Source organism: Bubalus kerabau, chromosome 14, assembly GCF_029407905.1.
Source record: "Bubalus kerabau isolate K-KA32 ecotype Philippines breed swamp buffalo chromosome 14, PCC_UOA_SB_1v2, whole genome shotgun sequence".
Classification (NCBI taxonomy): Eukaryota; Metazoa; Chordata; class Mammalia; order Artiodactyla; family Bovidae; genus Bubalus; species Bubalus kerabau.
This window is the reverse complement of record NC_073637.1, coordinates 12,064,700-12,088,086: the sequence shown is the minus strand read 5'-3', so window position 1 is coordinate 12,088,086 and position 23,387 is coordinate 12,064,700. Positions and strand designations below refer to the sequence as shown.

General features: G+C 39.7%; 1 protein-coding gene across 1 annotated transcript in view; it reads right to left on the bottom strand.

Moving 5' to 3' along the window:
- ADCY8 (adenylate cyclase 8) overlaps positions 1 to 23,387 on the bottom strand; it is a 229,587-nt gene that overhangs the window by 58,938 nt on the left and 147,262 nt on the right. Inside the window, exon 9 of the mRNA XM_055545749.1 lies at positions 10,459 to 10,559. Within this exon, the coding sequence (XP_055401724.1) occupies positions 10,459 to 10,559 (101 nt within the window). The remainder of the gene's footprint in view (positions 1 to 10,458; positions 10,560 to 23,387) is intronic.

Sequence of the window (23,387 nt, the reverse complement as noted above, 5' to 3'; positions counted from 1 at the left end):
CGTCAATTCTTGGGTGCTCAGTTTTCTTTATAGTCCAACTCTAACATCCATACATGACCACTGGAAAAACCATACCTTTGACTAGACGGACCTTTGTTGGCAAAGTAATGTCTCTGCTTTTTAATATGCTGTCTAGGTTGGTTATAGCTTTTCTTCCAAGGAGCAAGCGTCTTTAAATTTCATGGCTGCAGTCATCATCTGCAGTGATTTTGGAGCGCAAGAAAATAAAGTCTGTCACTGTTTCCATTGTTTCCCCATCTATTTGCTATGAAGCAATGGGATCGGATGCCATAATCTTCATTTTTGAATGTTGAGTTTTAAGCCAGCTTTTTCACTCTCCTCTTTCAGTTTCATCAAGAGGCTCTTTAGTTCTTCTTCACTTTCTGCCATAAGGGTGGTGTCATCTGCATATCTGAGGTTATTGATACTATTATCACTATAATATCATTGCTATAGCACATACAAATTTACATATATAGGCTGTACCTATCTACATACATATCTACATACACAGCACATAAGTAGCCACATTTATAGCATATACATCTAGATATATGCATATACTTTATATTTCTTTATGTCCTTCCACTAGATGATAAGGCTCAGAAGGGAAGGGTTTTTTGATTACTGTTGTTTTGTATCTCTCTTTTTTTTTTTTTTTTTTGTATTTTCTGTTCAGTGATGTAACCTCAGCACCTAGAACATACCTAGCTCACAATAGGCAAGGGTTCCCCAGCCCCATGTGGAAGAGGTACATGGGCCTTCCTTCTCTCTCTCTCCCTCATTTAAAACATTTTTTTTAATTGCAAAATGAATCATAAATACAGAAAACCACATAAGCAGAGCTTAATTAGCTATTTTAAAGTGTCTGCCTTTGTAATGCCCACTTAGTTCATGAAATAGCGCTTTGCAGGGCATTTCAAAACTGCATCCATGTCTCCTGCTCCAGTCATGATTCTTCTCCCACTCCTTGTTAATCATTTCCTATTTCTTTATAGATTTAACATCCAGTTTTAGACACTATAGTTCTGTCTTGCCCATATTTTGCTAAATTTTATGTATCTTTTAAGTCTTTATAAAACATCTACAGGTTCTCTCTTTACCTCTTTCCTTACAATTTATTACAATTTACTTATTGAGGAGTATTTGCCTTTGGCACTTCCCTCAGAGGCAAAGAATCTACCTGCCAATACAAGGGATGTGGGTGGGGAAGATCCCCTGGAGAAGGAAATGGCAACCCATTTCAGCATTATTGCCTGGGAAATCCCATGGACAGAGGAGCCTGGCAGGCTACAGTCCATGGGGTTGCAAAGAGTCAAACACAACTTAGCCACTAAACAACAACGACAAAAGGTGCCTTTGATCTCACTATCTGGATTTTAATTTTTAAAAGTTTACTTTATTGAATATAGTTGACTTAGTGACTCAGTTTGAATCACTTTGAAGACTGTATATATTCTTTTATACTCTTTTCCACTATAGTTTATCACAGGTATTGAATATAATTCCCTGTGCTACATAGTAGGACCTTGTTGTTTGTTCTGGATTTTACTTTTGTGAATTCATCCAATATATTCTGTCCCCTGTGATTCGTGCAATTAAGAACCCAGTTCAACGGCCTGGCCAGACTTACGTTTGATCCCTTTGATGAGACTATCGACTTGTGTTCTTCCATCAGGAGATAGACTTGCTTGTCCTTTCTGTGTTGTCAGCTACTAGATCAATTAATTCATTGAAAGTTGGGAAATGGTGATATTTTAATTCTGTAATTTCTTTAAATTGTATCAGCTTGAATAATTTTATGAGTTTCCACTCACCCAATCTTGCAGTTCATGCAGGAAAGACAGAAAAAATAATTGTTTCTTTTCTCCTTTTCAGTGGTTTCCAAAGTATGTGTGTGTTAGTTCCTTAGTCATGTTCTACACTTTGTGACTCTATGGACTGGAGCCCTCTAGGCTCCTTGTCCATGGAATTCTTCAGGCAAGAATACTGGAGTGGGTCGCCATGCCTTTCTCCAGGGGATCTTTCTGACCCAGGGATCGAACCCAGGTTTTGCATTGCAGGTGGTTTCCTTACCACTAAGCTACCAGGGAAGCCTAAGTATTACAAATCAATTCCCCACCATCCACCAAAGGTTATCAACCCTTAAAAATGTCATTATAAACTCATAAAGTTTAAAATATTTGCTGGTATTTGATTGACTGTTTTAACAGTTATCCACACCACAGCTCTAATTATTCCATCTTGGGACAGTAGAAGCTTCTTCAACGTGGCTTCTGAGTTCTTTGGAGGTGACTATCAAGCATGATGACTTTCTTGCGTTGTAGTAGGACAAGAGGTTTCAGCCTTATCCTGAATGTTTCCTGTCGCAGCTCTAGCACCTTACATATCTCCAAACTTAAAAAACAACAACTGTGACATGTTACTTCAAGTTCACAATCTGGCCCCTAATTATGCTTAAACCTACTGGGTTGGATATTCTTTCTAGGACTTCCCACACTTATAGCTCCAGTCCAGGATACCATCTTCTATTTGGTTGTCATGTCTCCTTAAGCTCTTCTTGCTGTGCAAGTTTTTCATACTTCCTTTGCTTTAAATGGCCTCGACTGTTGGGAGAAGTATGGGTATTTTATAGAATGTCTTTCAACTGCAGTATGTCTGATGTTTCTTCATGATTAGATGATGGGTTTTGGGAAGGAAGACCACAGAGTTTATGTGTATTCTCATTTGGCCACCTAATGCGAAGAGCTGATTCATTGGAAAAGACCCTGATGCTGGGAAAGATTGAAGGCAAAGGAGAAGGGGGCAACAGAGGATGAGATGGTGAGAAAGCACCACTGACTCACTGGACATGAATTTAAGTAGACTCCAAGAGTCAGTAAAGGACAGGTGAGCCTATTGTGCTGTAGTCCTTGGGGTTGCAAAGAGTTGGACACAACTTAGCATCTGAACAACTCATCACAGCTCATCAACATGGCTTATCCCTGTTGAGTTTAACCATTATCAGCTGGCTGAGGTATACTCCCCTATTTTTCCTCCATCCACACTGTCCTTCTTGGCAGGAAGTCACTTTCAACGTAGCCACAATCTGAGGAGTAGAGGGTAAAATTGCACCTCATCAAGGATACAGTATCTACATAAATTATTTGGACTTTTCCCCATGGGAAATTTATTTGTTCTTCATCTTTTCTTTATTCACACAACCATTTATTTATATCAGTGTGAAACCCATGGATATTTATTTTACATTTTGGGTTATTGTTGTTGTTCAGCCAACCCAGTTGTGTCCAACCCTTTGCAACCCCATGGACAGCAGCACACCAGGCCTCTCTGTCCCTCACCATCTCCTGAAGTTTGCCCAAGTTCATGTCCATTGCATCGGTGATGCCATCCAGTCATCTCATCCTCTGATGCCCTCTTCTCCTTCTGTCCTCAATCTTTGGGTTATTACCCAATACTATTTTATTTATCTTCTTGCTTGAGTTGTTCCAATGCTGGTTCTTCGGAGCTTTTCCTATGTCCCTTTGATATATTTCCATCACTGTTCTAATACTTCCTAATTTCCTGGCCCTAAATGATGTTCCAGGCTCATCTTGTATATTTGCTATTCCAGACTTAGAATCAGCAGTTCTCCAAGGAGCTCTGGTTCCTTGCGTTGGATATCGATATTAGAAATCAGGATCAGGGTTGTGCCTATGGCTTGATGTGCTATCATTGCTGAGGCATCATTGCTGCTGGACGTTCTCTGCTGACAGAGCCAGGACATTGGGAATGGCAACCCACTCCTGAAGAATTCCACAGATTCTGGTGGGCTACAGTCCATGGGGTCTCAGAGTCGGACATGACTGAAGTGACTTAGCATACATTCTAATCTGTGTCTATAAACATATCTGTGTTTATGTAGACATCCTATATCTAACTATATATATATGTGCTCAGTCACTCAGTAGGGTCCAACTCTCTGCAGCCCCGTGGACTGTAGCCCACCAGGCTCCTCTGTCCATTGAATTTCTCAGGCAAGAATACTGGAGTGGGTTGCCATTTCCTGCTCCAGGGCATCTTCCCAACCCAGGGATTGATTGAATATGTCTCTTGAGTCTCCTGCATTGGCAGGTGAATTTTTTACCACTAATGCCACGTGGGATGCCCCAAAGGCACATACTTTAGTGAGCTTAACAAATACATGCTAATGTCTCCTACTCTAAGCCTTTACCATACGGATCATTCTAGCCTTTTCTCCTTGTCTGTAACCTCTTCTGGACCAACAATGAGAAACCTGACTCCCACAGTCCATTAACTTACAGTGCCCATGAACTGCAGCTCAAGTTGTTCACACACATGTCCATGAGAAACACCTTTATCAGCTAAAGTACAGTGCTATGCACAGTTCTTTTTATGCTTAGTTCTAGAGCCCATGAATCCCCAAAACTACTTAGGAAACCCCCTACGCTACTTAAGAAAACCCCATCTTTTCTCCCCAACCCCTTCAGTAAGGTTGTTTCACACTTTTCATACAGGTATAATCATTTATCGTAGTCTTATTTCATCATGGGGTCCCCTGAACTCCTAAATAATTTTTTAAAAAAGTTTTATACATTAAGGTCATTCTTTGGGCTGTCAAGTTTATGGGATTTGACAGATTAATAGTGTCATATATACACCATTACAGTATCATAGTGAATAGTGTCACCACCCTAAACACATCTCCTGGGCTTCACCTATGCAATAATGCTCTTCCTCCTTACTCTCCAAATAATATCCTCTCTTCCTTTGCATGCTGTCTTATTTTAAATGAGCATTTTATATGATTTCACTTTGTTTCCTTTCTTAGTATATCAATTTGATTTATTAATTTTTTTTTTTTTTTTAGTATTTGCTCTAGAGTTTACAATGGACAGGGAGGCCTGGCGTGCTGCGATTCATGGGGTCACAAAGAGTTGGACACGACAGAGCGACTGAAATGAACTGAACTGAACTGAACCTTCAAATTGGACTTCCCTGGTGGCTCAGTGGTAAAGAATCTTCCTGCTAATTCAGGAGACACAGATTTGATCCCTGGATTGGGAAGATTCCTTGGAGAAGGAAATGACAGCTCACTCCAGTATTCTTGCCTGGGAAATCCCATGGACAGAGGAGCCTCGTGGGCTACAGTCCAGGGGGTCACAAAGAGTTGGACACGACTTAGTGACTAAAAAACACCAGCAGCAACAACCTTCAAATTACACTGTAGCACTTCATGTGTAACGCTGGTACCTTAAAGCATCCCCAGTTCCTCCCTCACATGCCTTATCATGCTGCTGTCATTCATTTCGCTCATCTATATTTATTACCACTAAATACATCGTTAATGTTGTCACTTTAAACAGTTATCTTTTAGATCAATTAAGAATAAGAAAAAAATTTCAACTTCATTTATTTCTCTTCTGATGCTCTTCCTTTCTCTGTGTAGATCAAATTTCTGACCTACATCATTTTCCTTCTGTTTGAAAAACTTTTCTTTTTTCTTTTAAAAAAAAAAGCTTTAACAAATATTTCTTGCAGGGAAGGTCATATAGAAATGCACATTTTGTTTGTCTGATAAAATCTTCAGTTCTCTTTCGCTTTTGAAGCATATAAAATTCTAGGTGGGTGACTTTTTCTTTCAACACTTTAAGTATTTCATTTTTCATTCTCTTCATGCTTGCATGGTTTCAGACAAGAAGTATGGTGTATTTCTTCCTGTTCCTCTGTAGGTAAGTAGTAACTCCCCTATCCTCACCACTCCAGCCTTCTATGAAGATTTTTTTCTTTGTCTTCAGTTTTCTGCAATTTGAATATGACATACTTAAATGTGCTACTTATTTATTTAGTTATTTATTTACTCTGTTTATCCTGTCTAGTGTTCTCTAAGGTTCCTGGTTCTGTGATTTGGTGTCTGTCATTAACTTAAGAAAATCTTCAGCCATTATTACTTCAAAGATTTTTCCTGCTCAGATTGCCTTTCATCTCTTTCTGGTATTCCAATTATGCATAAGTTACACTTTTTGGAATTGTCCCAAAGTTCTTGGATGCTTTGATCTTTATTATTTTTTTCATTTCATTTTTCTGTTTGTTTTGCAATTTGGGAAGTTTCTACTGACCTATATTCAAGCTTACTGATTCTTTCCTTGGCCTTGTTGAATCTATTGATGAGCCCATCAAAGACATTCATTATTTCTTTATGGTGGTTTTGAGCTCTAGTGTGTTTCTTTTTGACTTTTACTTAGAACTTCTATCGTTTCTTGAACCATGTCTACTTTTCCCAATTGAACCCTTGGTATGTAGCAATACTTATTTCAAGTTCTCTTTCTGATTATTTCAACAGACTGTCCTACCTGAGCCTGGTTCTGATGATTGCTTTGTCTCTTCTTCCCTTTTGGTATGCCTTGTAATTTTCTGTTGAAAACTGGTCATATTGTTTCAGGTTATAGAAACTGAGGTGAACAGACCTTCACTGTGGGGTTCATTAATGTATTAATCAGGCTAAGGGGGGGGCCATGTTGAGTGCTGTATCTCTAGGTACCAGTGGCTCCAGATTCTTCTTGTTTCCTTGGGTTTGTCTCTTCTCTTGAACTGAGCTCCCCTAAGTATTCATTAGGCTTCCCTGGTGGCTCAGACAGTAAAGAATTCGCCTGCAGCGCAGGAGACCCGGGCTTAATCCCTGGGTTGGGCAGGTCCCCTGAGGAAGGGAATGGCAGCCCAGTCCAGTATTCTTGCCTGGAGAAGCCCACTTATCAGAAAGAGCCTGGGTCTCACAGTTCTTTCAGTCATAGTCCTCGAATAATATACTGGATTCTTGATGTGGTGATAAAGTGTGGGGGATAGGGTTCTGCCAATCCTTTAAATCTCCTTCTTGATTTTAAAAACATTCTTCCTTTCCACCTTCTATTTATCTTAAGGCATTATGTGCTGCATTTATGTGGCTTATGTTTCCTCATATTAAAATCTTCATTTCTGAAATGTACCTTTCTTTTATATTCTTTTTGAGCACTCATCCCAAATTTCTAAGTTTTTTCTAATTCCGATTTAGGTTGTTATAGGCTGCTTTGAATCACATTAAGGGTTTCAGCTGGTAAGTTAAAATTTTGGTATCTGTTGTAAGCATGTCTTTTCGAGTGTCATTGACAATAAGGATATCAATCTATTTTTACTTTATTATTGAAATATAGTTGATTTACAGCATTGTGTTAATTACTGCTATAGAGCAAAGTGCTAATCTACTTTTAATTCTTTTTCTTACAATAGCTTCATATGAGATTGCCACCAATACATTTTGTTGCTAATTTTTGTTCTACACAAATGTTGCAAATTACACAAAAATTAGCAACAAAATGTATTGGTGGCAATCCCATACGAAGCTATTACAAGAAAAAAAGAGAATTTATAAAGAAGTATGGGTTGGAGTAGTTGGTTTTTTTTTTTTAAACTCCATAGAGTTTTCTTGTCTTTAAAAAAGGATTGATTCTGGCTGTGCTGGGTCTTTGTTGCTGCACATGGTCTTCCTCTGGTTGCAGGGAGCGGGGCTGTTCTTTGTCACGGCACATGGACTTCTCATTGCAATGGCTTCTCTCGTAGAGGATCACAGGCTTCAGGTGCATGAGCTTCGGGAGTTGCAACATGCGGGCTCAGTGGTTGTGGCTCGTGGGTTCTAGAGTAAAGGCTCAGTAGTTGTGGTGCACAGGTTTAGTTGCTCCATTGCATGTGGAATCTTCCTGGACTGGGGATCAAACCTGTGTTCCTTGCATTGCAAGGCAGATTCTTAATCGCTGAGCCACTGGGGAAGCCCCCACAGAGCTTCCTTTAGCTGTTTTCATATAGCATTCAAAACTTGATGGCTAGATTCCTTTTCCCTTTTTACTTGGACCATCCCTTTTCTTCTTCACTATAGACCTTACTGTGAGTAATTTTGATCCTATTCACACAGGGCCCTGTCCTGGGAGGGAGATTTGGTTGGTCACTTTTAGGAGCTCACAGTGTCTGATGGTTGTAGCTCTTTGAACCTTAACTGTAAATCTTCATGCTCACCTGATGTTGGATTGGGCAAACCCCTTCCCACTTTCAATTGCTTTTGCAATTTGGTCCATGGTACTTTCCCATGGATATCTGTTGGCAATACTGGGACTCTTCTCTTCCTGGATCTGACAGATATCTGCTTGTTTATTTCCAATTCCTTCCACACAGATACTGATATCACACCAGTCTTGGGGCTCTTGGGAGACTGTCATTCTCATTTTGAAATTTATGGGTTTATCACATTAATTCTGTTTGTTGCAAATATGGTCCTTGAGGTTTTTGGTTTTGCTATCTAGTTGCTCAGATATGTGAGAATTCTGAGAAATTCAGAAACATATAATTTCAGAGATGTACCACCGTTTTCCCAGAATCCCCTTTCTCCTTTGTTGTTGTTCAATTGCTAAGTCATCTCTGACTTTTTGTGACCCCAAGGACTGCAGCACACCAGGCTCCTCTGCCCTCTACTCTCTCCTGGAATTTGCTCAAATTCATATCCATTGAGTCAGTGATGCCATCTAACCATCTCATCCTCCACTGCCCCCTTTTCCTTCTGCCTTCAATCTTTCCCAGCATCAGGGTCTTTTCCAATGAGTTGACTCTTCACATCAAGTGGTCAAAGACGATTCAGCTTCAGCATCAGTCATTCCAATGAATATTCAGGGTTTATTTCCTTGAGGACTGACTGGTTTGATTCCTTCTCCTTCAGTTCAGTTCAGTCACTCAGTTGTGTCCAACTCTGTGACCCCATGAATCTCAGCACACCAGGCCTCCCTGTCCATCACAAACTCCAGGAGTTCACCCAAACTCGTGTGCGTCGAGTTGGTGATGCCATCCAGCCATCTCATCTTCTATAGTGCCCTTCTCCTCCTGCACCCAATCCCTCTTTTTCCTTATATCCCCGCTAATCAGGAAAAGGTCAAGCATTGCCATGCCCTTGAGTCAAACATCTTTCTATCACAGAATCATGCTACACCCTTCCCCAAAAACCTTCACAGGGTCTCTTTCTTGCTCCCAGATTCAATTATAAAATTCCTTAACATAGCATGTTGACAATTGAACTCCTGCTGATTACCTCCTCATTTAGCCATGGCGCCCACCAAATCCTTGTACAAATGCTTTACTCTAGAGTCTTCCACTTACTGTGCTACAGACACGAGGTCGTTCACATCCCTGGGCTTTTTCCTGCACTGTTTTCTAAACTGGGAACATCCTTCCACTCTTTTTCCCTCATCCTTCTCAGCTCAAAACATCAACCCTTCTGCCAACTTTCTTTAAACCACCGAGGCAGGATGAATCACTGATTTTGGTACAAAGCAGTTAAGTATTAAAAGCACAGACTGACTCTGTTCAAATCCAGCTCCGTCACTATATGGATGGGGATTAGAATGCTGCCTCACTTATTGATTATTTTTGAGCCTTTACTGAGATAATCTGTGTAAAGGATTTAGCACATAATAGATGCTCAGTAACTGGAAGCCATTATTAATGTCTCTCTTTCTCACTAAATTACATCTTAGAAGATGCAGACTTCCTCCTGCAAAATGATACCATTTTGAGGGGCCAGCGGGTTGCATTGCCTGTATTAGACGTTTAACTAATATTTGCTGATGTTATTTTTAACCATGCGACATGGGGAAATTCCTGGCAAGTTTAGGGGGAAGGGAATTTATCTGAAAAAAGAGGCAAGTGTTATCTTACAGTACAGGAGATAGCAAAAAACATGGCCATTGGATGACTCCAGAACTAGATTCAAATGCTGGCTCTTGCACCTATAACCTGTATGATGCAAGTCTGTGTCTAATAGTGTTAAGACTCCAGGCTGTGGAATCTGGTTTGAATCTAGGATGTAACATTTTTTAACTGTGAGATGTTAGGCAACTCTATTCACTACTCTGAGCCTCAGTTTTCTCCTTTTTAAGTGGGGATAATAACAGTACCTACCCCATAGAGTTATCATGAGAATTAAATGTGTTGGTATATGTAAAGAATTTGGATCAGGGAATGGCCACATATATTTGATTGTAGTATTATGAAAGTGCCAATTACGCTGACCCTGAAAGCTAGGATATTCTATCTATAAACAATAAAGATGCAATTAACAAAGGGACCCGTTAATAGTGATGGAGGGATTTATACTTACTTTCTGCATTCATGGGTGACGTGTCAAATAAGAGGGAACCCTATGTTGATTTTTGTTGTTGTTTTTATTGAGATTGGGAAAAAGCTCTTGCCTTGGGAGAGTAATGTGGTTATTATGCAGAGTGAGACAACAAAACAGACCCTGCTGTCATCAAATGTTTGGCTATGAATCCGAGATCCTGTTATTTCAAATTCCGATCCCTTGAAAAGGTCAGTGGCTGGCTCCAGGTGAGGGCCTGTCAGCTCTCAGAGACATTGCATCTGATAACTCAGTCCTTTCATATTTACCTTGAAGAAGGAAGCAAGCTTTGTATTGCCGTGATAAATAGAAGAACGATAAACGCACAGACCAAGTTTGATTTGAATACTTCATCCCTCATTTGAGAATACTGTAATTAAAAAAAAAAAGGGGGAGAATGAATTACATTGCAGCAGAGTTGGGCTCTTGGAAGAGTTAAGTTTTTACCAGTGTTTGGAGTCAGGGGGAAACATCAAGAAAAGATAAGGCATTTAAATATATATATATATATATATTTGACATTAAGAGGCATCCACATGTTAATAAATCTTTGCGGGCATTACCTCCATCCCTCCCACCAACCTTCCAGTGAGAGCCCAGGGGTGAATATGATCTCCTTTATAGCAAAAGGGAATGGGAGAGGGACTTTGCATGAGCTTATAAATCAGTTCTCCTCCTTCCTCTGAACTCACATCATCTGAACAAAACAGCAGAGCACACATCCATATACATAGCAAATCAAATTCACATGGACTTTCTTCATGAGTAAACGTTAAGTCATTCAAGGATCTTGCTCTTGGGGACACAAGGAAATTTTTGACCATAGAGTCCTTCTGCCTCCCTTTTTCATGAAAACTATTGAAAAATAAATTCATGGAGTCTTAGAATAGAAAATGATCAAGAAAATCTCCAGCAAGGGCAGTCCTTTCATTTCATACAAGAGAAACCAAGACTGATGGACCAATATGCTTGATTGCCCTTCTGTTGTCTGCTCGAGGTGGCCCTGGGGAATGGTGCTAACTTTATTTTGATTATCCAGAGTAGTCAGTAATTTCATTGTCCACCCTTAAAAGCTTCCGGAAGGTCAGCACTGAACGTGTATATACTTGTCTTAGTCCTGCCTAGTTTCCTGAACTGTCTTTGAGTCACTAAACTGAGGAATAATCCAATTCCTTCAGAAGGAAGAAAGGATTTTTAAAACTGAAAAAGGTCTTAAAGTTAGCCTACAACCAAGTCCCTCTTTTTGTCTTAATGCCAGAGAGGTCTAGTAACTCACCATAGAGCACATAGCACACAACATTTTGAGGGGTGGGAACAGAAAGCTAAGTCTGACTTTGCAATATCTTTGATCCCCAATTTGAATTTCACCATGATTTTATGAAGGAAGCATGAGAACTTCCTTCATAAAACTTCCTTCTTTTCTGGAAGAGTTCTCATGCTCTATGTCCCTAATACTAAGAGAAGACTTGCTTGGGTCAATGAGATCATAAAATTAGTCAAACTTACTGTTGGTATGGGAGTCCAGTCCCTGGTAACATGAGTTTTATTCTCTTGCCTACTCCTTGGTGTGGTCTAGGTTTTAGACTGAACTCGCTGCTCGGTGTCATGGCTGTGATTTGGAGAGTGGGAATGACTTGCAGTTAGTGAACTCCATGGTGCAGGCACCAATGCAGCTCAGAAACTGTACATTCATCGCTGTCAGAGGGCAATATTTTTTCTACTCACTGGTGCTGAGTCCTCTGCCTGTTTGCTGACAACCTGCTCCATACCTAGAGGTGAACATGTCCCTGAAAAATCACATGGCATCTCCACTCTTGATAAAATGATAGAAAACTCATGTTACTGACAGTTTTCCAGAGCACTGCCTAAGAACAGGGCACCACCAGAGAGACCCACACATACCAGCTTGAAAATAAGAGTTAGCCACAAAGCAGTTAATTCAAAGAACGATAAATGTCTGAATTCTTTCTAACAACCAGTTGCACAAGATCTAATTATTCTTTGTTGACTGATTTCAAACCAACTTGGTTATATAGATTTGGTAATGAGATTTTAAAAACAACAATAATAATTTTTCTTGTATATAATCCCCCATAATGGCAGAAAGCAAAGAGGAACTAAAGAGCCTCTTGATGAAGGTAAAAGAGGTGAGCAAAAAAGCTGGTTTAAAACTCAACATTCAAAAAATTAAGATCATGGCATCCAGTGCCATCACTTCATGGCAAAGAGATGGGAAAAAATGGAAACAGTGATTTATTTTCTTGGGCTCCAAAATCACTGTGGACAATGACTGCAGCCATTAAATTAAAAGACTCTTGCTCCTTGGAAGAAAAGCTATGGCAAACCTAAACAGCATATTAAAAAGCAGAGACATCACTTTGCTGACAAAGGTCCATATAGTCAAAGCTATGGTTTTTCCAGTAGTCATGTACAGTTGAGAGAGCTGGGCCATAAAGAAGGCTGAGTGCCGAAGAATTGGTGCTTTGAAAGAGGTGCTAAAGAAGACTCCTGAGAGTTCCTTGGACCTCAAGGAAATCAAACCAGTCAATCCTAAAGGAAACCAACCTGTGAATATTCATTGGAAGGACTGATGCAGGAAGCTGGAGCTCCAATACTTTGGCCACCTGATGTGAAGAGCTGACTCACTGAAAAAGACCCTGATGCTGGGAAGATCGGGGGCAGGAGGAGAAAGGTCAGCAGAGGATGAGATAGTTGGATGGCATCACTGACTCGGTGAACGTGAGTTTGAGCAAGCTTATTTTCTTCTGATGGCAAGTTGGTTGGTGATGAAGTAGGAGGACTTACTTGACCCCCAGATCCTCCACTCTGTCAGTGTTTCACAGTGAACAAAGCCAATTCCTTTTAACCTCAGTTTTCTTATCTGTCAAATGGGGGAATGAATATAATTCATAGGTTTTGCAAAGCTGTTCCATTTTACTGTATTTTGTTATGCTAGAATTTAATAATAACTTCTATTTTTTCATGTTTGAACTCCAGTGCTTAGCACAGGTCACAGAAAGGAAGAAACTTATAAGATTTGTGAAGATGATACCAATTAAATATAAAATATTGGTTTCATAATGGAGTGCATTGTTACTTTGGAAATACAAAGGAGACAGAACTGTGGAAAGAACATCCCTAATTGGCTTAGAATGAGAGGGTGCTGAGACTGAGTGGTGATTCATTTCACTTCCTCTTGACTTGTGAAGATCTGAACGCTCTGGTTCACAGCTATATTAAGTTACACGTATTCTCTTTCCTACCATAGTTAGACTCTTTATCCTTCCTCCTCTCTGTCCTCACTTGGCCCCACTTACTCTTTTATGACTTAGTGGTGAGCATGGCGTAATTTAGAGCTAGACTACCAGGATTTGAATCCCAGCTTCACCACTTATGAGCAACGTAACCTTGGACAAATTTACCAAGTTTTCCCTATCACAGTTTCCTCACTCAGAAAAAGGGGACAATAATAAAAGCTATCTTGTGTGGGTTGCCAGGAGGATGAAATGAGTTGATATATGTAAAGTGCTTAGAGTCATGCATGTAGCACATGGTAACCTTATATAATTATTTACTATAATCAATGAATTATGCATATTTTATTGCTATACAGTAAGTCCCCTACATACAAATGAGTTCCTTTCCAAGAGCACCTAAGTCCAGTTTGTTCATAAGTCCAACAAAGTTAACCTAGGTAACTAACATGATTGGCTATATAGTATTATACTGTAATAAGCTTAGTACTTTTCACAAAAATAGCATGTAAAAAACAAACACACATAAAATAAAGAATTTTCAGTCTTCAGTACCCTGAAAAGTACAACAGCTGGCATACAGGGGCTGGCATTGAGTGAACAGACAAGAAGAGTTACTGACTGGAGGACAGAGAGGAGGTGGGACATGGTGGAGCTGAAGGGTCATCAGGAGTAGGAGACAGAGGGCAAGCTGCAAGTTCACTCCCACCTGACACTGAAGAACACACATTTGCATCTTTGAAAGTTCTTAACATAAAGGCTCCTATGTAGGGGACTTACTACATTTGTTACATTTTCCAACAAGTGTTACTTTCTAGAATGCTGTCGTCCATTTTTCTGTACAAAATTGTACCTTGTACTCAGTAGGGTGCCCCAAAATGTTGCTGACTGATGGGTCCATCATGTTAGAAAGGATTCTTCTAAGGGGAATTACAATCTCCTATGTGATCTTTTGTCTTAGAAAAAGACTTTTGTCTTTATGCCTTCCTTTGCCTCCTATAACATCTTTCGCCAAAGGGGTAGTTCTCCCTTCTCCGGGGACCTTTGGAAAAGGTGTCCTATAATTCACTGAGTCCTTGATCTATAAGAGGACTTGGCCATTGCATACGTTAAAAATGAAGAACTTGAGAATCAGACGTGGGAAAGAACTAGTCAAAGTCAATCAGGTGGTTGGTGGCAAAGTTCTGACAACAAGCCACATCTCCTGGCTCCTAGTGGAGTTTTTGCTCCACTACACCACTGTCTTTGGACGGGAAATGTCCTGAAGACAGTAACTGAGCTAACTGTAGATGGGATTAATACCCATTAAAAAGGCCATAATACTTGGAACAAATTACAAATGCTTCCTTTGAGAGCTTAGATTAGAATTTTGATTATAGGTACCCCTTTATATCCAGTTGTTCCATACCAGCGGATTCAACCAACCGCAAATCAAAAATATTTGCGAAAAAAAAAATTCCAGAAAGTTCCCCAAAGCAAAACTTGAATTTGCTACTCACTGGCAATTATTTACATAGTATTTACACTGTATCTGCAACTATTAACATAGCATTTGAATTTTAAGTGAATTAGAGATGATTTGAAGTCTATGAGAGGATGTGTGTAGATTATGTGCAAATACTACATCATTGTATGATCTTGGTATCTATGGTCCTGAAACCAATGCCCTGCAGTAGAAAGGGACAACTGTACTATTATTTTTCAATGTGCAGGGATTTGGTTGACTCAGGAAAGGGTCAGTTCAGAAAAGGGCCAAAATCTAGGATAACAAATTGAATAATAATAAGTAGGCAATATGCTAAGTGCTTATTGTAGATGATCTCATTTAATTATCATGACAACACTTTTAAGAAGATTGTATTTATCATATCCCCATTTTGCAGATAATGAAACTGAAAATTATTGAGTAACATAAGCAGGACCTCACAGATTGTAAAGAGGGAATCCAGACTGCTTGACCCCAAAGTTCAAGGTCTAAAGAAAGTGAAGTCACTTAGTCATGTCCGACTGTTTGCGACCCCATTGATTGTAGCCCACCAGGCTCCTCCTTCCATGGAATTTCCTAGTTAAGAGTACTGAAGTGGGTTGTCATTTCCTTCTCCAGGGGATCTCCCCGACCCAGGGACCGGATCCAGGTCTCCCACATTGTGGGCAGACGCTTTACTGTCTGAGCCACCAGGGAATCCCATATTGTGTCAGGGGAGTGTGCAATTTCCTTGGTTCTGTTTCATCACAACAAAAATTTGAAGTGATGGACCAGCATTACAGCCCTCGGACAGACTATGTCACAGCTCTCGGACAGACTATGTCACAGCTCTCGGACAGATCAGTGTTACAGCTCCGTGTTACAGCTCAGTTTTATTTAGAAAATAAAGAAAAATACATCCATGAGGCATGAGGGCATGATGACCCAAAAGACATGAAGAGAAGAGAGAGAGAGTGAGAGAGGCAGAGAGAGAGAGAGACAGAAAGACTGAGAGAGACCGAGAGGGAGACAGAGCAAGAGAGAGACCCCCGGCCATTTGGCTCTTCTTACTATACGTTTTTTCTCTCCCCGGGCTTGCCCTATGTGAATTGGGCTAGCCAGGAGTGCTGTTTGTTCTACCTGAGGTCCTCACTCCAGTCCTCGGATCATCCTTTGTTTTATTTTCGGGGGCTTTTCCCTTCCTTGTCTTTTAGCCACCTTTCCTGGGTTCCCTTTTCCTATTCTAACTACCTAACATTTATCTGCTGAGACTTTGCTGTTTTTAAGATAAAATCATCTTCACAAGGTGAATGATCATATTTCAGTGATGTGGTTTACAATACAAAGAAAGAAAATGTATTAAAAATTTGAGTCTATGTAGAGGAGATCCAATCAGTCCATTCTAGAGGAGATCAGCCCTGGGTGTTCTTTGGAAGGAATGATGCTGAAGCTGAAACTCCAGTACTTTGGCCACCTTATACGAAGAGTTGACTCATTGGAAAAGACTCTGATGCTGGGAGGGATTGGGGGCAGGAGGAGAAGGGGACAACAGAGGATGAGATGGCATCACCAACTTGATGGATGTGAGTTTGAGTGAACTCTGGGAGATGGTGAAGGGCAGGGAGGCCTGGCATGCTGCGATTCATGGGGTCGCAAAGTGTTGGACACGACTGAGCGACTGAACTGAACTGAACTGAAATCTTTATTAGAATGAAAGTGAATCATAATCTGGGCAAAAAATGGACCTTAAAACACTTCATGAATCAGTCTAATACATTGGCACTGCTGCATTTTCATGATTGATTTATGGATTCTCATCACAAAGCAAAGCAAAATAAAGAACCCTTTTCCTAAGGCCTAAATGGGTGAATGAATAACAGGAAAGAAAATAAAAGATACAGTGGATTTTATTAAATGCAACAGAATAAGAGGGACCACTACCTTCAAATAATTTTAAAAATTGTTTTAAAAATGAAAATTTCCTACTTGATTTGATTAGGTTGGAACTTGGGTTCCCTTCCAAGGAAGTAGAGCAGGAAAAATTTGTGTTCCATTTTGTTTATTGTCTGTGGATGCTGGCCCTGCATTCTCTTGAAAGACATATTCATAAATGAACTCAGAGCCATCAGGACCTATGATTTCCTAGATCTTTCATAAGGAAGCTTGGAACTGAAGTGTGATCACACAAGGAAAAGCCCTTTCTATATTCTTCATCTACAGAGATGTGACTAGGGAAGTTAGCTTGCCGAGGTGATGGACAGAGTTTCTAGTTTTTTATGTTTCTTTGCCTGAGACAGGCCTGGAAAATCATCCTAGGTGGGTCAGAGGGATATCACCCTACTCTGCTAGATTCTCTAATTTGTTGCTGTTCAGTTGCTAAGTTTTGTTTGACTCTTTGTGACCCCATGGACTGCAGGACACCAGGCTTCCCTGTCCTCTACTATCTCCTGGAGTTTGCTCAAACTCATATCCACTGAGTTGGTGACACCATCCAACCATCTCATTCTCTGTTGTCCCCTTCTCCTTTTCCTCCTGCCCCACATCTTGCCCAGAATTAGAGTCTTTTCCAATGAGTTGACTCTCCGTATCAGGTGACCAAAGTATTGGAGCTTCAGATTCAGCATCAATCCTTCCAGTGAATACTCAAGAGTTGATTTTCTTTAGGATTGACTGGTTTGATCTCTTTGCTGTTGAAGGGACTCTCAAGAGTCTTCTCCAGCACCACAGTTCAGAAGCATCAATTCTTCGGCATTCAGCCTTCTTTATGGCCCAACTCTCTCATCTGTACATGACTATTGGAAAAACCATAGCTTTGAATATACAAACCACTTTCACATCTGAAAAGTGATGTCTCTGCTTTTAATGTGCCATTGAGGTTTGTCATAGCTTTTATTCCAAGGAGAAATTTTGACTATGAGCCAAAAGGTACTTACTAAATTCTTAACTCTCTACAAGATGTAGAGGACATTTCAAACCAAAGCAATAATCTAGTTAACTGTCCAAAATACGATGAGTTTTGTCTTTTTTTCTTTTTCATGTATTTATTTGGATTAAAAAATTTTATAGGTGGAGTGGGGATTTTATTTGTCACCTTGATCCAACTTTGATGAATGCTGATTTCACTTGGCAAAACCTCAGAAATGAGCCATTAACTCCTACTGGAACATTTCCAGTGATGAAGAAATCAGCCTCTCAGTTGACAGCCCATTCCATCTTTGGATAAATCTAATTTGAAGAAAGATAGTTTTCTAGCACATCTCTCACTAATATAAATTAATATGTTAAGAATCTCAACTGAGACAATCTACTCATTTTGTACGACTGAACTAAAGAATGTAACCTCCATTCTATTGTTGAATCCATGCGTTGTGAAACCTGGCACTGATTAGAGCACTCTTAAATTAGATCATTTGGGTGGAAGACATACGTATAGTAAAAACCAGGAAACTAATTTTCAGTCCTTTCATATTTTGAAATAGACTCTATTTCGTATCTTGGTGTCTAACCAAATCATTACCAGGAACATTTCTATGAGGGACAGGTGTATCTGAGGAATGTCTCACTGGTATACTTCTTCCGAAGAGACTTGACCTTCAAACACAGGTGGTCTCCTCATCTTTAACAAAGTCACAAGGAATCTTGCTAATGCATATTTAAGATGGACAGCTTCAAAAGTGTGAGACAGAGAGGATCCCACCCCAGGAATGACAGAAGATCCTTAATGATAACATAGTATTGTGAATCTGTCTTGACAATGACCATGTATTATGGTCTTCCTTGGTGGCTCATCTGGTAAAGAATCCGCCTGCAATGCAGGAGACCTGGGTTCGATTCCTGGGTTGGGAATATCTGGGTTTGATCCCTGGGTTGGGAAGATCCCCTGGAGAAGGGAATGGCTACCCCCTCCAGTATTCTAGACTGGAGAATTCCATGAACTTTATAGTCCATGGCATCACAAAGAGTCAGACACGACTGAGCGGTTAAGCACACAATGTATTATGGTCTTCCTGGGGAGGGAGATGGATTGCCATATGAGAATTCCAAGTCAAACTTTTACAAAGCTTACAACCCACCATTCTCCCAGCTCACCCTTCTCCAAATCTCCCATTTTGGGGAGGAAAGACTCTTCCTTTCTTGAGGACCCAGTCGCCTAAGACATGGTGAGGGGGTGAGAATGATAACTGTTTTTGACTTTTTGCCCAGAAGCCCATAGTTTTAGATGATGCTTATATCCACACATAAAACAGCAGATTACTTTTAAAGACTGAGATGATAACCTTTAGGTTGAAATCATCATAATTGTATCATTCTACATTAGATTATTACAGATGAAATTGGTACTCCTGACTCTGAAAATGTGGCACTGGAGTTAGCTAATTGATCTGATGAAAAAGACACAAGCGACACAGCCCTTGATCTCATTTGACCTCCTAGAGGGTGTAGAAATAGCAGTAATTTTACAAGATAATGTCAAGAATGTAAAGGATTCTCACTTAGCTATTGTTTGAATAGGAATGATTTCCCCCCAAGTCTCTTTGAAATCTGTCCCTCTTACCTGAAAAAGGTGGTCTAAATATTCTTATTATTCTGAACCTTATTAGAGCAATAAAACTCAAGAATAACCTGAGGCTACAAAGGAATAATTCCTTCAAAAACCAGAGACCACTTGGTTCAGTGTTCCATGTATCTCCCCTCTGCATCTAAATAAGAAATAGTGTGCTTCAACACATTCTGAACATTTCCCAAAATAGACAAAAGCATTTTTTTCTCATTACTTAATCCCAGAACCCAACATCTTAACAAATTTTTCATTCATTTACCTAGCCTCCTCTGCTTTGCTGAAACTCCTCCTTATTTTAGTTCACTCATTATCACTCCAATAGGAGTTTACAGAAAGAAGAAATATTTCAAAGTTTGTGACACACTTTTCCTCAAATCTCTTAAGCCTTCAGTTAGCTTTGATTTTCTTTATAAAGGATAGAGAAAACTGAGTGAAATTCTCAACAGATATAAGAACCAATTGTACTCAGGCAAAGGATTATATAAAGGTTTCTTTGTGTGACAAATCCTTGTTTTTATGTGGTTACTGAACATAATAAAAGTAATATTAAATGAATGTTTTGAAATATTCAGCACAGAACTTAGTTCATAGCAAGTACTATCTATGGGCTTCGGGTGTGTACTCACTTAGTATATATATCTTACAAGGTTATGAATTTATGAAAGTCGTGACCCTAGTACCCTGAGATATAAGACACATTAAGATTGCTCCTTACACCACTGTTTTTAATGAAGTAGTTTCTCTAAAGAAGCTATAGAAGTGTAAGATTTATTTTAAGTGAGGATGCAGCCTCACCCAGAATTGGATTGGCATAGAATTCACCAGAAGGAAAGAGAAAAAATAACTATTGCATTTACTCAGACATCTATTATATGTGTATTACATCATCTGATTTTTACAACATTCCAATGAAGGGCAGGTGGTATGATCACCATCATCTCACTGAGATCAAACACCTTTTCCTCCATCACCTAGCCAGTATCTAGCAGGAATTGGGTTCAAGTCATGTCTACTCAGTAAACAAGCTTATGTTCTTTCCTCTGTCTTTTAACAAAGACCAAACACTTGTGAGCTTCCCTGTTAGCTCAGATGGTAAAGAGTCTGCATGCAATGTGGGAGACCTGGGTTTGATCCTGGGTTGGGAAGATTCCCTGGAGAAGGAAACAGCAACCCACTCCAATATTCTTGCCTGGAGAATCCCCATGGACAAAGGAGCCTGGTGGGCTACAGCCCGTGGGGTTGCAAAGAGTCGGACATGACTGAGCAACTTTCACTCACTCAAAAACTTGTGAAATAAATGAAGCTTTTGCATGTGCACAGGGGTGTCTATCTATCAACTTGTTATTATCCAATAATGATCTGTAAGTTAATGAAGTTTCCACTGCACCTACATCTATTTTCAAAGTGGGATTTGAACCAATGTCTATTTGACCCCCTAGCCTGAGGCCTTGGAAGACATTCCTTTTGGAGACATTCCTTCTAGCTTATCTGAGACCATGTGGACCTTGTTTATGGACCCAAGACCTTCTGACGTGATCTGATCTCTGAGGCATGAAGCAAGTGACTCAGCAAGCCCAAGTTTCAAAGTACAGCCAAGAATGGAGAAATGTGACCGGCAACTCAGGACAACAGAATCCCAGAAGGGTTTTCTCAAAATGTAGGTCCCTGATGGGCAGGCGCTTACATTTTAAACAAAACCTTCAAGTTTGAAAACTATTAGCCTAGGACAAAGGCTTTTTATTGCTTAAATTTGTAAGGGTGATAAAGGAGGCCTTGATTTCTCAAAAAAAAATTTCAGAATTTAACAGGAATACACTGGCATTGAAAGAAGGAAGGAAATCTAATTGCCATCAATATGGTTTGATTTTTAACAGCACACTAAACATCAAAACATAAATTTTCAATCAATTTTGAAGTGTGCACTAAACATATCTTAATCTTTATTCAAAATAAAGAAGTTGCCTCATTCTGAGGTGGTCCTGATGTTTTGTAACATCAAGTTGAGTGAAGTCATTCCAGTTAACTATTTCCATGTGATTTAAGCAGTCTTTCTTTGGCCTGGAAACCAAAGTAATTGTAGTTAATTGCCTTCCTCATCTAAGTTTCACTCAGAGCCTTGTCCCAGAAGAGAAATAAGGGGTAGAGGCTGAGAAATATCACCTTTCCACAAGTGTTCTGGGATTAAGATCCTCAAATATAAAGAACACTCACAAATCAATAAGACAGAAATGAGCATCACAATAAAAGAAGACAATTAAGATGAACATTCAAGTCACATAATTAAGACAAATGTGAAGATCACAAAAGAATATAAAGACCAAAACATAAAACACATATACAGAAAGACATTCAAACTCAATAATAATTTTTTTAAATATGGCAGGAAGATGCTCCTTGTATCTTATCAAGTCTGCAATTTTTAGAAAGTATAGGCACAATTTTTGAGGGTTATTTCAGAATGCACATTGAGTATTTTAAAATGTATATTATCTTATACCCATTTTTATGATTTTATCCCAAGAAAATAATTAAACATGGATGTATGATTTAACTCTGATCCTGGTAATGGCAATGCAATTTATGATTTGTAATAGTTAAAAACTGAGGGAACAAAAGCAAACGTAGCTAAAATATGCACTGGAATAGTACGCTATTACAAAAAATATTTTGTAACTAAACATTTATTACTGTGGGGAGAAGTTCAAGTGAAGAATGCTTAACACTGTCTTACAAGGCATGATGTATAAATGGCCCTGTTTTAATAGAAGCATTGCACAGGTAAGTGTAAAGAATCACACTCATGGAGACTAGCATGACACATGACAAAATATTAACACTGGGCATTGTGGGTTGAGATCACAAGAGATGTCATTTTCTTCATTTCGCCTCATATGCTTGGTATAAGCTTTTGCTAGGGCAAATGCATTACCTTTTTTAGGAAAAAAATTCATATATAATAGAAGAAAAAACCAATATGATTGACAGTATGTGACAAACGCCGTGATTCCTACATGTCTTTATCACAGTTCTAATTTTTTCTCGCCCCTGAGATCTGTAAGCTCCCTTTAGGAAATTTTAGCTGGAAAATAAAGACGGGCAGAGAATTCTTTAGTGGAGGGGACCTTAGATGACTGGATAAGGGCTCTACCCCTATTCTGGAGTCTTCCCGGAAATCTCATGTGGTTGCAGGGATGTTGAGAATCACTACTTCTAACCCGGCCAAGATCTAAGCCTGGGGTCACATGACTTGTCACCCATGTGATTTTTGAGTGACTGGAATTGCTATTTATAATTACATCGAGAAAACGGATGTAAACTGGGCAAACCAGGACATGTGTTCATCAAGACCTTCGGGAATTCACAGCCTCAAAGCATTGGCTGCTGAAAGCTACCAGGAGCTGCCAAACTATCTCATTTCACAGATGAGAAAACCTGAGGACAGAGAAGGAAAGTGTGCTGTTTAAACTTGGTTAAGACACAGGAGTCATGAGCATACTTTCTGAAGCTTAACTTAGAAGATTTCTCTGTGTGGACATCCTGTGAACCACCATGAGATGACATGGCAGGGAGTAAGCAGAACATTACAATCCTCTCTCCTGAAACTCTACAGTCAAGAGTCAGACCAAAAGCAACCCATGTCTTTTGGCTCTTAGGATTCACAACATATAGCCTGAGGCTAGTTGCAGGGGTGAGGCAATCTCCTCAATGATTCTCCTTATTAACCCGAGTCTTCAGTACTCTTGCCTGGAAAATCCCAGGGACGGAGGAGCCTGGTAGACTGCAGTCCATGGGTCACCAAGAGTTGGACACAACTGAGTGACTTCACTTTCACTTTTCACTTTCATGCATTGGAGAAGGAAATGGCAACCCACTCCAGTTTTCTTGCCTGGAGAATCCCAGGGACGGGGGAGCCTGGTG